The following is a 15,406-nucleotide window of genomic DNA, read 5'->3' as shown; positions in this document are numbered from 1 at the left end:
GTGCTAAGGATAAAGATATTTAAGACACAGTGCCTGACATTGAGAAGTTCACAGCTCACAGGGAAGGTCCTATGAGAAATACAGAGAAATATGCATATCAGTTGCCTGGGCTAGAATTATGAGGGCAGAAAGGTAGAGAACACAGTGGCAGCCACTTCTAAACTCCCAATCCCATTTCTCCTCCTGAGATTCTATCTGTGGTTTCCTACACCTGGCGTTTAATCATAGATCAGTTAATCCCTGTTGGTGCCTTGTCCTACCCAGAAAACACTATACCCTCCCCTTGTGCCCCACTTGGGGCTGGCTTTCCCCTCTTTGCTCAGCCTACCCAGCAGCTTGGAGTGAAAACTATTGATTTAAGGAAGTGGGAAGGAAAAACCACACACACACACACACACACACACACACACACACACACACACCCTCAGACCAGTTTATCAGGCGTGCCCGGGCATTGTTCTACAAGCTAAATTCTTGCTCCAAAGGAAAGGAGAATTTTACAAGGTCACAGACGTGGATCCAAAGCCGGAGCCTGAGCAGAGCTGGCCACGTTGGAGGGTCTTGACCTAAAGTGTGGTGAGTCTGGAGGGAAAAGTGACCTGAGGTGAGTAGTGGGGAGGCAAGGAAACTGGGATAGCATGAAGCACTGCTCAGGGGCAGTTAGGGGCTTCGGGGAGACCATGAGCCTCTGAAACGACATACAACTGTGTGTGCGTGTTTGTGTGTGTGTAAGCGCATGCATGCTATTGTGCATGCTTGCTCGTGTGAGAGTGCATGTGGAAACATCCATAGTTTTGTTTTTTTGTGGTTTTGGGGTTTTTTTTTTTTGAGTTTTTTTTGAGACAATCTTGCTCTGTCGCCCAGGCTGGAGTGCAATGGTGTGATCTTGGCTCACTACAAACTCCGCCTCCCAGGTTCAAGTGATTCTCTTGCCTCAGCCTCCTGAATAGCTGAGATTACAGGCGCCCACCACCATGCCCAGCTAATTTTTGTATTTTTAGTAGAGACAGGGTTTTGCCATATTGACCAAGCTGGTCTCGAACTCCTGACCTCAGGTGACCTGCCTGCCTTGGCCTCCCAAAGTGCTGGGATTATAGGCGTGAGCCACCGCACTGGGGCAACATCCACAGTTTTAAATCATAATCTTCAAAGGAATGCATCACCCTCCAAAGGGTTAAGTCCCACTGCCTTCCTTTTGTAGATGGGGAACCTGAGGCTCAGAGCCAGTACGTAATTCGTCCTAGGTTTGCTTACACAACCTCACACTCAGACACCACCTCCACCTGCCCTAGTAAACCTGTTCCTTCTGCAAGTTCTCTGTTCGAGGTCAAAAGCCCTAGAGGCATTCTTGCCTCTTCACTTTGCCTCACACCCCAGACCTTCTCTATTAGCAAATCTGATCAGCTTGACCTTTGCCCTTCAAAATCGATCCAGAATCTGCCCACTCTTTGTCCTCCTCCCCTGCCCCTACCTTAACGTCCATCCACATCCACCTTTGTCTCTTGTCTGACTGATGAGTCACATTCTGAAGGCTTCTCCCTCTGCTTCCCTTCTGCCTGTTCTCCACCCAGGAGCCAGAGTGGTCTTTTGAAAACCTAGGATGGTTCGGCCAGGCGCGGTGGCTCATGCCTGTAATCCCAGCACTTTGGGAGGCCGAGGAGGGCAGATCAGGAGGTCAGGAGATCGAAACCATCCTGGCTAACACAGTGAAACCCCGTCTCTACTAAAAATACAAAAAATTAGCCGGGCGTGGTGGTGGGCGCCTGTAGTCCCAGCTACTCGGGAGACTGAGGCAGGAGAATGACGTGAACCTGGGAGGCGGTGCTTGCAGTGAGCCAAGATTGTGCCACTGCACTCCAGCCTGGGCGACAGAGCGAGACTCTGTCTCAAAAAAAAAAAAAAAAAGAGATCGACACCAGCCTGGCCAACATGGAGAAACCCGTCTCTACTAAAAATACAAAATTAGCCGGGTATGGTGGCACATAGGTTACTCGGGAGGCTGAGGCAGGAGAATCGCTTGAACCCAAGAGGCAGAGGTTGGAGTGAGCCAAGATGGCGCCACTGTACTCCAGCCTGGCGATAGATCTCTAAAAAAAAAAAAAAAAAAAAAAATTAGCCAGGCGTGGTGGTGCATACCTGCTGTAGCCCCAGCTACTTGGGAGGCTGAGGTGGGAGGATTGCTTGAGCCCCAGGAGGTTGAGACTGCAGTGAGCTGTGACTGCGCCACTGCACTCCAGCCTGGGCAACAGAATAAGACCTTATCTCTACTGCAAGTTCCACCGCTCTTTCCTATCCTCATTTCTTCTAGTCACATGGGCCTCTTTGCATCCTCAAATGTGCCAAGAGCACACTCACCTCAGGGCCTTTGCACCTGCTCCCCACTCTGCTTGGAATATTCCTCTGACACCTCTCCATGTGGCTCCCTCCATCACCTTCTTCAGGCCCAGCTCAAAGGTCACCTTCTCATGGGGCTTTCCATGACCATCCCCCAATTACCCAATCACTTGCTATCTCCCTCCAACGCTTCATTTTTCTTTAGGGCACTTATTGACATCTAGCATATTACATATTGACTTGCTTATTTCCTCCCTGTCTCTCTCCCTCCAGAGTCTATGTTCCATAAGGAGGGGCTTTGTCTGTTTTCCTCACTGCTGAATCCCCAGGACCCAGAACAGTTCCTGCAACATTGTAGACACGCAATAAATACTTGTTGAATGGATGAGCACATGGACATATTGCTGTATCTTGTGGGTCTGTCTTGCCCACAAAACTCTAAGCTCCTTGAAGGTGGGGACTACTTTCTGTTCAACGCTGTATCCTGGGGGTAGGGGGTTAAGGAGTCACACTGAGCTGGGCACATTAAAGTTGAATGAATGATTGATCAACCCCTCCAGTTTATAGAGAAAGACACAGAAGCCAGAAGAAGGAAACTTGGCTTGACATATCAAGTCCCTAGCAACCACTGCTAAACTCCCAATCCCATTGCTCCTCCTGAGATTCTGCCTTCGTGTGGCTTCTCTGGAATCATCCGTGCCCCTTGGGCAGGGCTGTCAGGAGAGTTGACCATGCCCTAACTCTGGGCAGCTCTAGTAAGCCACTGGGTTCGTTGGCCTTTAAATTAAATCCTTAATATCGCTTTGGGCTTAGGGCCCAGAACCCGAGCTTGATTCCCTAAGTATGAGTCTCAGTTCTATGGCTTGCTTCCTGAGCCTCAGTTTTGCCATCTGTAAAATGGGAACAGTGATAATAGTATCTACCTCATCAGGTGGCCACAAGGCTTATAGGTAATGAGTGCTTACCTATGCAATTGCTTAGACTGAAGCCTAGTGAGCGCCCAGAAACTGTTGACTGCTATTAAAAGTTAAGCACTGAACCAGAGGAGAAAATATTCAGTCCCTTTCAAACTTCCCTTAGGTGGATTCCAGCTAATTGCAGCCTGGTCGGATGTGGTTTCGGGTTATAATGCCTCATTTAGGTTTCTGGGCACCTGGACGGTTGGCATGATTTTCCCAGGTGACATTGAGCATTATCTGGAGAACAAAACTCCTTTCAAGGTGAGAAACGCCTGGACAGCCACTAGCGCAGCCAGAGAGAGGCACAATCATAGGCCTCAGTGGATTCAGCTCTCCCAGGCTTCCTGGCTGGAATTACACCCCTCAGGATCTTGCCAACCCAAAGGAGAGGCTGATTTTGGTGTAGGGAAAACAGCAACAACACACACACCAAAAAAAAAAACCAAAAAAAAAACAAAAAAAACAAAAAAATACCATCTCCTCTCACTCAAGGGAGCACGTTTCACTTGCTGGCGAGCAGCCACGAGGTTTTTCTCATCTCAGGGTAAAAAACCCATGCAACTTGACCCAGACGCACTTGCCCAGGTTTATCTCTGCCTCTCCCCCTGCAACACACACACACACACACACACGCACACACACACATGCACACACACTGTATCCCCTTGAAGCTTCACAACAACCCTCACTCCCATTTTCCAGAGAGGTGAGGCCATCTGCCCAAACTCCTATAGATGGGAAGGGGAGGATCTGGGCTTCTCTGCCTTTTTCCATCATATCACCCTGTCCACTGACTGATCCCAACACTACCCCTAGTCCAGATTAAGGGATTCATAATCTTGTACAGATGCAGAAACTGAGGCCCAGAGCAATGGAGCCACTTGCCCCAGGTACCGCACCAGGGATATGGTGGAGTGGTTGGTTGGCCTCCAACCCCAGAATTCCCGCCATGTTTAGTGGGTGGCTGGGCTTAGTTGGCCAAGGTGAAACCCAAGGTTGTACGGCAGGGGCCTGGCAAAGCTGCCCAGGTGCCCTTGGCCTGGTTGGCAGCTCAGCTGCTTTTGACCCTGAGTGCTCTTGGGCAGGCTCACCCTTTCAGGCTTCCTTTCTGGCCATCAAGGGCGGGATTGGCTGTTTGTTAGCAAATCACCTTCCAGCCTCAACCATGCCATGAAACCATGTCTATTATTATTTAAGTAAGACTTGACTTTACACTGACTTGCTTTTTTGTTAAAATACATTTGAATTTTGGCCAGGCATGGTGGCTCACGCCTGTAATCCCAGCACTTTGGGAGGCCGAGGCAGGCAGATCGCGAGGTCGGGAGATTGAGACCATCCTGGCCAACATGGTGAAACCCCATCTCTGCTGAAAATACAAAAATTAGCTGGGCGTGGTGGCTTGTGCCTGTAATCCCAGCTACTCGGGAGGCTGAGGCAGGAGAATCCCTTGAACCAGGGAGTCGGAGGTTGCAGTGAGCCGAGATCGTGCCACTGCACTCCAGCCTGGAGACAGAGCAAGACTCCATCTCAAAACAAAACAAACAGAAAACCAACATTTGAATTTCCATTGGAAAAGCAGTATCATGCCAAAAAAAAAAAAAAAAGAACAAATATATGCAAAATCAAACCACATTCACAGATTCTCACTAGAGTCTTGCTATGGACTGAATATTTGTGTCCGCTCAGAATTTATATTTTGAAACCCTAACCTCCAAGGTTGATATTAGGAGGTGAGGCCCTTAGGATCTGCTTCAAGGGAACCCAAAAAAAGATAAGCAGAACAGGTGTACACATGACAACATGAATGCATCCTAAACCCATGTTGTTTCAGTCCAAAAGTAAAAGGCAGAATGCAAAACATGAGATAATATCACCTGGCAGCCTGGCCAACATGGTGAAACCCCGTCTCTACTAAAAATACAAAAATTAGCCAGGTGTGGTGGCATGTGCCTTTAGTCCCAGCTACTCGGGAGGCTGAGGCAGGAGAATCGCTTGAAACTGGGAGGCAGAGATTGCAATGAGCTGACGTGGCACCACTGCATTTCAGCCTGGGTGATAGAGCAAGAATCTGTCTCAAAAAAAAAAAAAAAAAAAAGATAGGCCGGGCGCAGTGGCTCACCCCTGTAATCCCAGCACTTTGGGAGGCCGAGGCGGGCGAATCACGAGGTCAGGAGATCGAGACCATCCTGGCTAACACGGTGAAACCCCGTCTCTACTAAAAATGCAAAAAATTAGCCGGGCGTGGCGGCAGGCGCCTGTACTCCCAGCTACTTGGGAGGCTGAGGCAGGAGAATGGTGGGAACCCGGGACGCGGAGCTTGCAGTGAGCCGAGATCGCGCCACTGCACTCCAGACTGGGCGACTGAGCAAGACTCTGTCTCAAAAAAAAAAAAAAAAAAAAAAAGTAGCCGGGCCTGATGGCGGGCTCCTGTAGTCCCAGCTACTCGGGAGGCTGAGGCAGGAGAATGGCGTGACCCTGGGAGGCAGAGCTTGCAGTGAGCCGAGAGCGCGCCACTGCACTCCAGCCTGGGCGACAGAGCGAGACTCCGTCTCAAAAAAAAAAAAAAAGATAATACCATCTACAGCAATGAGAAATGCATGCATACAGCACCACACCAATTTTGCAAACCTAACTCCACACAAAATGACACACATTAAATGATTAAAATAAAAAAACAAGGTGGCTGCTATAAACAGCATCTGTGCTGCTTGAAACCAGCTTGACCAATATAAGGAGACCCTGTTTCCACAAAAAAAGAAAAAAAGGTTTCTAATTAGCCACATGTGACGGAATGTCTCTGCAAAAAATTAAAATAAATAAAAATTAGCTGGACATGGTGGTGTGCCCCAGTACTCCCAGCTATTTAACAGACTGTGGTGGGAGGATCGCTTCAGCTCAGGAGTTTGAGGTGGTGGTGAGCTATGATCATGCCACTGCACTCCAGCTTTTTTTCTCTGAAAGAAAGAGAAAGAAAAGAAAGAAGAGAGGGGGTGGGGAGGGAGGGAGAGAGAGAGGACAGAGAGAGAGAGCAAGCAAGCAAGCATATGCGTGTGAATTTTTTTTTTTTTTTTTTTGAGATGGAGTCTCGCTCTGTTGCCCAGGCTGGAGTACAGTGGCACAATCTCGGCTCCCTGCAGGCTCCGCCTCCTGGGTTCATGCCAGTCTCCTGCCTCAGCCTCCTGAGTAGTTGGGACTACAGATAACCGCTACCTCGCCTGGCTAATTTTTTGTATTTTTAGTAGAGATGGGGTTTCACCGTGTTAGCCAGGATGGTCTCGATCTCCTGACCTCGTGATCCGCCCGCCTCGGCCTCCCAAAGTGCTGGGATTACAGGCTTGAGCCACCGCGCCCGGCCTATATCTGTGTGAATTTTTAAAAAGTGCCCTGTCTGGGTAGAAGCAGCCCTTTTGAACAGGGGAGGCTTGATGGGCTGAAAGAATGGATAAATGAATGAATGAACAAACACATGAATAAATGAAAGTATGGACAGAATATGAGAAGATCCTTGCATGGACCACTGAAGATGATGCACCATGCAGAAGGTGGAGGGGCAAATGTTCAAAGGTCTTTAAGGGCTAACATCTATTCTAGGACTTGGGGGTTGTACTTCTAGAATTTGTTAGGACAAAGTAACCCCTACTCCCAGACCACAGTTATTAGCACCTCCCATTTACATCTCCAGGCTCAAGGGGGGGCTGATGATCTGATCACAACACCAGGTCCTTGGCTAGGGAGCACCTCTGCCAGCCCGTTTCTCTCCTTGTCCCTGCAGTCTCCATCAGTCATCTTCCCTGTTGACCCCTAGGTCAGCGATACTTCCTAATGTTCAGCAGCATGTGGGTAGCTCTGGGGCTCTCTCTGACCTGCACCTCAGCCCTCAGCCTCATCTCCCCTGCCTGGTTCCAGACCCCAACCTTCTCCTTTGGCATCCTCACCTACTGCTCCTGGCCTCAGGGCAACAGCTGGAACCAGAGCTGCACGACCTTCAGTTCCCTGGAGGATATTCCTGACTTTGCCTGGAAGGTGAGAGCTGGTTCACCAAGTCACTGGTCTTCAGGGGCTCGGTTAAACTCATCAGGGTAGGAAAGCTGGCTGAGCGGAATTCGAGGAGGCTTTCCTCGCTGCCTGGGTGTCCCAGTGGCTATGAATTTGCCATTACTCTCCTTAGAACTGAGCACAGAGGTTCTTCAACCTGACAGCCCTTCAGAAACACCTGTGCAACTTTGCAAAAACGTCAAGTTCTGTACTCCACCCGGAGCCCATCTCTGTAGGCGTGGAGTGGGGTCTGGCTATTGATAATTTAGCAAACTTGCAGGATGATTCCAAAGGCAGCTGCCAGCCAATATAGCACCTTCGCGCAAATTAGGAAAAGGTGTCCCTTCTTTAGGATACTCTACTGCCATCTGCTGGAACGTCACTGTAATCAGTTTGCAAATCTATGATGGCCCGCAATGCGCCTCTGAGAGTTGTGCAGTGTACAGCCTGCACACTCCTACCTGGCCACCCTCTAAACACTGTTAGGTTTAAAAGTGAAAGCTAAAGTGTTAAAGTCCCTGTTATGATGCACGTTGCCAAAATCAACAATGGGGAGAATGGGAAAGGACTCCTAGTCCAGCACGTCTAAGGAAGAATATACAGTCTTCAAAATTGATCATTACAAGGGTGACGTAATGGCAGCTACCAGGTGCCTCTCCTGATGATCCTGACATGTAGCAAGTGCTTAATAAAGGTACTATATGCTGGTCAGTCAATGTGGATCTTAATTCTGGCTCTACCACTTAATTACCCATGTATTCTGAGGCAAATGACTTCAATTTCTTGGACTTATTGGACAGTTTATTTACTTGGACAGTTTCTTTCTATGTAAAATGGAAATCGTAATAGCACAGACCACATGCTGCGAGGGCTCAGAAGCTGGTCAATGAGCAGAGGGAGCATCCACCTGCCCCTGTCCCAGCCAACACCCTTCCTTCTGTCTCTTCCCTGCAGGTCTCAGCTGTGATGCTCCTCGGAGGCTGGCTCCTGCTGGCCTTCAATGCAATTTTCCTCCTGTCCTGGGCTGTGGCCCCCAAAGGGCTGTGCCCAAGAAGAAACAGTGTTCCAATGCCGAGGGTGCAGGCAGTGGCAGGTAAATCCAATGCACAGGCACATAGTCAGTGCTCTAGACATATTTATGGAATGAATGAATGAATGAATGAATGAATGAATGAATGAATGAGTCTGTGAGCAGAGCCTGGCCTCTTGGGTCAGATCTCAGAGATAAACCCTAAGATTGTTGACTATTCCTGGTCCTTTGGCAAGCCAGAAATCAGGGGGAGGGAGAGATGGCATCCTTAGTGTCACCCATTCCCGCTGTTAGCTGACCCAGTCTTAACAATCTATCCCCCTTTGTTTCTCTCTCATCCATCCACTTCGTGTCATCCTTACCAGGACCACCATACACAGTTGGGGATGTTGTGCACTGTGCAAGCATGCCCAGCTGAGAACTGAGGAGATGCTGAAATCTAGCCCATACTTCACTTGCTAAACTGTGAACCTGCAAGACTGCATCTCTCGAGAAGAGTCACTTTTCTGTAATTTATACATAGCTTTTGAATGTACTAGCCAGGTCTTCATTGCAATCCTCATTCAATTAATGCTCCACCATCTCTTGCCTGGATTATAGCAATAAGCACCTCACAGGTCTCACTGCTCTCACTCCTCCCCCTTAGGTCTATTTGGCCACACACTGGACAAACGAGTCCTGTTCAGTTGACATCAGATCGTGCCACTCAGACTGGCTTATCCACCCTCCAATCACTTCCCATCATACTCCGATTAAAATCCGAACTTCTTACTATAGCCTATGAGGCTCCACCTAACCCAGTCCCCAGTCTTTCACCAACCTCATCTCTTCCTTCCTCCGCCAGCCTCAGTGTGCTCTGGCTATTCTGATTTGCCATCTGTTGCTCATATATACCATGCTTGCACCCTCTGCTGGACTCCTCTTTCCCCAGATTTTTGCAGGTCTTGCTACTCACTTCATTACGGGCTCTGCTCAGATATCACTGCCTCCATGAGGTCTTCCATGACTTCTAGCTAAGGGAGCTTCCCTCTCCTTAGATTCTCCATCTTCTTACTTTGCTTTGTACTTTTCATAGTATATACTTACCTGAAATATCGAATCTGCCTACTTGATTATTGTCCCTCTTTCTCCAAAGAACATCAGTTCCATGAGGACAAGGACATGTCTGTCTGCCTTGTTATCACCAGCCCCTAGCACAGTGCTTCATACATAATAGGTGCCCAATAAACATTTGCTGAGTCAATTGATGGAGACATGACCCTTGTCCTAGGCTTGCTTGCAGTGTCTAGTTGGTTGGGGGGTTGGAGGGCATCAGTCAATGGATATTTCACATGATGGGGATGAGCAACGGATGCTAGAAAAAACTCTAGGAAGCACCTGACCCAGTGTATGGATGGGCCCAGTGTATGGATGGGTTAAGGCAAGCTTCTTGGAGGAGGTCCCACCTGAGCCAAGTCTGGAAGGATGAGTAGAAGTTAGCCAAGAGTACAAGCAAGGGCATTTCTGGTAATGGGAACACGAAGAACAAAGGCATGGAGACAAGGGAGCAAGGCATGTTCAGGGAACTGAAAGTAGACAAGGGTGGCTGGAGAGCAGCAAGGGAGGCCAGGGATCTTCTGATTTCTGTTATGAGTGCCTTGGAAGCAAGAAGGTGTCCAGTCATTTCATTAGTATCATTAATGTCCACTGCAACACCTCCAACAGTTTTGATGAATGAACATGTGGTTGGATGGGTAAGCTGGTGAATGAATGAATGAGTGTGTTGACAAGTGGATGGATGAACTGATGGACGGATAGATGGATACATTAGTGGATGGATGGATGGATGGATGGATGGACTGGTGGATGGATGGATTGGTGGATGGATGAATGGACAGATGGAAGGATAGGAAAAATGGATAGAATGGAATATAGTTGGATGGATGTAGGATGAGGGATGGGTGGATGGGTGGATGGATGGATGAGTGGGAGGAAGGTGTCTAAGCAGGCAGATGGACAGATGAATGGATGAGTGAATAAATAGATGGATAGAGGGATGGAGAGAATAAGTGGAGTTGAACATGGTTGAGTGGATGGATGAGCAGATGGACAGAAGGGTGGGAGTGTAGTTGAGAGAGTGGGTAGATAAAAGGAGAGATGAGCCAATAAATAAGTGAATAGATGGATGGGTGGGGTAGGGAATTGCATACATGAGTGGGTTGATAAGTGGATGGATGAACAATGAATGAATGGGCGGATATCTTAGTAGATAAGGAAAATGGGCAGACTGGATGGATGAATGGAAGATGAGGGTGGATGATGGGTGGGCAGATGGATGGGTGGGAGGCAGGTGGTTAAGTAGGAATATGGATAGAAGGATGGATGTGTGAATGGATATGTAGATAGAAGGACAGAGAAAATAAGTGGGTAAGAGTATGTTTGAATGGATGGGTTAGTGAATGGACAGATAGTTGGAAACATGGTTGAATGAGTGGGTGGATAAAAGGAGAGATGAGCCAATAAATAAGCAAATGAATGAATGGGTGGGTGGATAGATGGATGGGTGGATATAGGGTGGATGAGTCGTGGGATGGAAAGTTAGTGAGGTTTCCCTTGGCCAACACATTGGCTTTCCTTCCTGCTATCTCCAGCTACCGCCATGATTATGGGTCTGCTGGTTTTCCCAATCGGCCTTGCCTCCCCATTCGTCAAGGAAGTCTGCGAAGCCTCCTCCATGTATCATGGTGGGAAGTGCCGTCTGGGTTGGGGTTACACGACCGCTATCCTCAATGCAGTCCTGGCCAGCCTCCTGCCCATCATCAGCTGGCCCCACAGGACCAAGGTCCAAGGGAGGACCATCATCTTCTCCAGGGCCACCGAGAGAATCATCCTTGTGCCAGAAATGAACAAATAAAAATCTCCTGGGAGGAGCACAAAGAGCACACTCCAGAGTTTTATGAAATCATCATTCAAATCCCACCTCTGCTCCTTCTTGCTGTGTGACTTCAGGCAAGCCACTTTACCTCTCTGGAACGGTTTTTTCTTCTGGAAAATGAAAGTTGAAATCATACCTACCTCATAAGGTTGTTCTGAGAATTCACTGGAGATACTCTATGTAAATAAAGCACTTTGCACCATGTCTGGCACATAGTGTTTAATAAACATTGGCTACTGTTATTATAATCCTTACCTCAAGGACTGTGCTGAGAATTCAACATCTTTATGAAAACTGCCCAGGCTAATTCTGAGCTCATGGCTATCACTCAAAAACTAAATTGTTCAATTGGCATGCGCATATTCTCTGTCCCTTCTGTTTTTATAATTCTTCCTTGTTTTAGAGAATTTGAAAATTATTTATTTTCTCATCAAATATTTAGTGAGTGTCTCTTATGTACAAGATTTTGAGCCAATGGGCTGGGTGTGGTGGCTCACACCTGTAATCCCAGCACTTTGGGAGGCTGAGGTGGGTGGATCACGAGGTCAGGAGTTCAAGACCAGTCTGGCCAATGCGGTGAAACCCCATCTCTACTAAAAATACAAATATTAGCTGAGTGTAGTGGTGCATGCCTGTAGTCCCAGCTACTCAGGAGGCTCAGGCAGGAGAATTGCTTGAACCCAGGAGGCGGAGGTTGCAGTGAGCTGAGATTACACCACTGCTCTCCAACCTGGGCGACACAGCGAGAGTCCATCTCAAAAAAAAAAAAATTTTTTTTTCAAGCCAATGTTGGGTTGGGGAGAAGGAGTTAAGGACCTGACTCACCCCTTATGCAAACAATCCCATTGATGTGGAAACTACACTGTTACTTGGGGGCCTTCAGAATCAATTTCCAACCTCTCTCTTCAGGCTCTTTCTTGTCACCCACCCAACACCTGTGCCTCTCCTTCTGGCCACAGTGAACTTCTAAGCCCACAGAAGTCCTCTTCCTGTGGCAGGCCAGGTCTCACCAAATACAGGCCTCCATAACAACTATTTCAGTACTGACTGAGTGGTTAAGTTTAATATTAAAAGCCAGTGCCCTTATACAAAGGCTGGAATAGAACAAAAGCCCACCAAGAGTTTTGCCTAGACCTTTCCTGGGCCTCAAAGCATGACAAAATAACAAAGGAATTCTTAACAGCACCCATTTTAGGATTAAACAAGTTTTACTGGGGGTCTGAAGAAACTCCCCAGGCCTACACAAGCAAGTGTACTGGAGGTCTGAAGGAACTCCCCAAATCCCCGTGATTTAGCAGGAGACAAGATAAGGGTAATTGCCCCATTACTTGGACCCATTTAGATTAAGTAAATTTACTGAGGCTCCAGAGGAAGGTCTTCAAGACTCAGACCTTAGTTATAGATTAAAAGAAATTATTTATTTATTTATTTATTTATTTATTTATTTATTTATTTTTGAGATGGAGTTTTGCTCTTGTTGCCCAGGCTGGAGTCCAATGGCATGATCTCAGCTCACTGCAACCTCTGTCTCCTGGGATCAAGCGATTCTCCTCCCTCAACCTCCCGATTAGCTGAGGTTACAGGCATGCGCCACTGCAGCCAGCTAACTTTTTTGTATTTTTAGTAGAGATGGGGTTCCACCGTGTTGGCCAGGCTGGTCTTGAGCCTCTGACCTCAGGTGATCTGCTCACCACAGGCTCCCAAAATGCTGGGATTACAGGCATGAGCCACTGCGCCTGGCCCACTTATGTCTTCAGATGAATGCACACTTACACGTAGACGTATAACTTAGAAGGTATATAAGCTCTAGAAAACTTTGTAATTTTGAGTTGGTCTGGCAATAATTTCCAGGCCTTCTCCCTGTAAAGGTTACAGAAGTAGAAACTCTCTTTCTCCCCAGTTCATCTGCATCTCATTATTGGGCCATGAGAAATAGCAGCCTGACCCTCAGTTTGGTCCAGGAACATTCCCACCTCTACAGCTTGGCATGTGCTGCTTTCTCTGCCAGGAGTCAATCTGTTGATTTCTCCTGTGTTGACGCATTGCTCTTCTTTGGGAGCAGTACCCTAATCTTCCTATAAAAAATGACCCACAGTTGGCAAGGCACCGTGGCTCATGCCTGTAATCCCAGCACTTTGGGAGGCCAAGGCTGGTGGATCATGAGGTCAGGAGATCGAGACCATCCTGACCAACATGGTGAAACCCCGTCTCTACTAAAAATACAAAAATTAGCTGGGCATGGTGGCGTACACCTGTAGTTGCAGCTACTTGGGAGGCTGAGGCAGGAGAATCACTTGAACCTTGGAGGCAGAGGTTGTAGTGAGCCGAGATCGTGCCGCTGTACTCCAGCCTGGCGACAGAGTGAGCCACTGTCTCAAAAAAAAAAAAAAAAAAAAAAAAAAAAAAAAAAAAGAAGACCCACAGCCACTCTGTGGCCACCTTGGGCTTTAAGATGGATAAATGAGCCCTTCTGGCAAATCCAGCCTGGTCAGAATGATTGATACGGAGTTGGGCATGGGCTCTGTGGAAGCCAGCATGGAGGAGAACAGAAGCACGAGATGGAGAGAGGTGGAGCTCTAAGAACTTCATTTGAACATCTGGACCCAGCCATACCTGACTCCTATCTGCAGGAGACAAGGTCATAGGCAGCTCTAGGCTGGCATCCCCTAGTACAGTTGCTCCAGAGGAAACAGTGAACTTCTCTTTCCTCTCTTGGTATATATAAATCCCAGGGAAGGAGTCTGATCAGCCTGCAGTGGGTCATGTGCTTACCCCCTGGGCAGGGAGGGCCATGTCAGGAGTCTCATTAGAAGGTCACTGTCACAGTTCCCCAAAGTTGAGGGGGTGCTGGTACCAGAAGGAGGGAAGGATGCTGAGTAGGCAGAAACATTCAATGGTCAGTTCTCTCTTTAACGGAGTCTTTCTTATTCCAGTTTCACAGAAGTGAAAATCGAGGCTCAGAGAGGTGAAATTACTTGCCCAAGGCTACACAGCTGATCAGCAGCAGAGCTGGGATTTGAATCCAGGTCTGTCGGACTCTGTAGTAGATGCAAAATAACACTTGGATTTGTTCCCTCTGCTCCCCCATCCATCCAGCTCATCATAATCAAACTCTTCTGGCTTCAAACACCCACCCAAGAATATACACGAACAACCCCCAGGAGTGATACCATTGTTCTGAAGACACATAGATCACAGAGAACGCAGCTTGTTATTTATCTTGCAGTACGAACAATAAGAAGAACTTGACAGCTTTTTAAAACAGAATAGAACAATAGAAAAAAATTAATAGAAAATCTAGGAAGATACCACAAGGGGTTCAAATGGACTGAAGGACAGTGATTCATTTCAAGTGGTTCATTTCAAGCACTTCAATGCAAATCAGTCTCATGTGGGAAGATTCCTTAAGCCTCAGGCAGATCTCAGTATAAGGAGGGGCAAGTGGAAGCCAGCAAGTAGAAACTCAAACTCAGTCTGCACATCACCTACTGGTGCTTGGAACATGCTGCCTCTTCTCTGTAATAACCTCACTATGGCCCCCAAGTTTCTTAATTTTCTCTTTGAACTGTTTCAGCAATGCCAAAGGTAACGATTCTCCAGCCGGTAAAGCGAAATCAGTTATCGAGAGAGACTGTCTTTATTTGGCAATAGAGGGAGTGCTGTAATTTTCTCTTCATCAAAACAAGAGGCATCCATTGTTTGCAAGGAGCCCTGCACCTACAAAGCCTGGAAATGACTGTGCCCACAAATCTGAAAAAAGAAAGCCAGGAAGACACTGGAGGGTCCCTGTACCACATCCTCATGTAATGGAAAGTCTCCACAATCCCGTTGGTTATTTGAATTCTGCTGGAGTTGACCTAGAAATGGATTGGCAAGCTGGCACTTCAAAAAGTGTCAAATTGTGCTCCTCTAGAGTTTATACCTGTCCTGGGCTCAAGCTCTCAATATGCACAGTAACTTGGAAGCCAAGAAGATGGGAAGCTGGGAGCCCTTTCCTGACAGCAGAATCAGATGCAGACTGCAGTGTCAGTGTAGACGCTGCTCCTGCTAAGAACCGATGGCTTCATCATACCTAATTTTGGGGTTTCTCCAAGACACAGTCCAGGAGGGTACCAGGCTCACCCTTTCTAGAGT

The 15,406-nt window shown here is 47.7% G+C and overlaps 1 protein-coding gene across 1 annotated transcript; it reads left to right on the top strand.

Annotated features, from left to right (window-relative positions):
* Positions 1-452: 452 nt before the first annotated feature.
* On the top strand, positions 453-11,620 carry TMEM211 (transmembrane protein 211). The gene is made up of 4 exons (XM_010373297.2): positions 453-576; positions 7,200-7,316; positions 8,283-8,421; positions 10,989-11,620. Exons 3-4 carry the CDS (start codon positions 8,295-8,297, stop codon positions 11,249-11,251), a joined length of 390 nt encoding a protein of 129 aa, XP_010371599.1. The 5' UTR covers positions 453-576; positions 7,200-7,316; positions 8,283-8,294; the 3' UTR covers positions 11,252-11,620.
* Positions 11,621-15,406: the final 3,786 nt, after the last annotated feature.

This window comes from Rhinopithecus roxellana, chromosome 13 (genome assembly GCF_007565055.1).
Source record: "Rhinopithecus roxellana isolate Shanxi Qingling chromosome 13, ASM756505v1, whole genome shotgun sequence".
Classification (NCBI taxonomy): Eukaryota; Metazoa; Chordata; class Mammalia; order Primates; family Cercopithecidae; genus Rhinopithecus; species Rhinopithecus roxellana.
The sequence above is the reverse complement of the archived record's forward strand: the minus strand, read 5'-3'. Positions and strand labels throughout refer to the sequence as shown.

Coding starts and splice junctions, on each gene's coding strand:
- TMEM211 (XM_010373297.2), top strand. CDS start 8,295: ATGCTCCTCGGAGGCTGGCTCCTGCTGGCCTTCAATGCAATTTTCCTC. Junction 8,422..10,988: donor GAGGGTGCAGGCAGTGGCAG/GTAAATCCAATG, acceptor TGCTATCTCCAG/CTACCGCCATGATTATGGGT.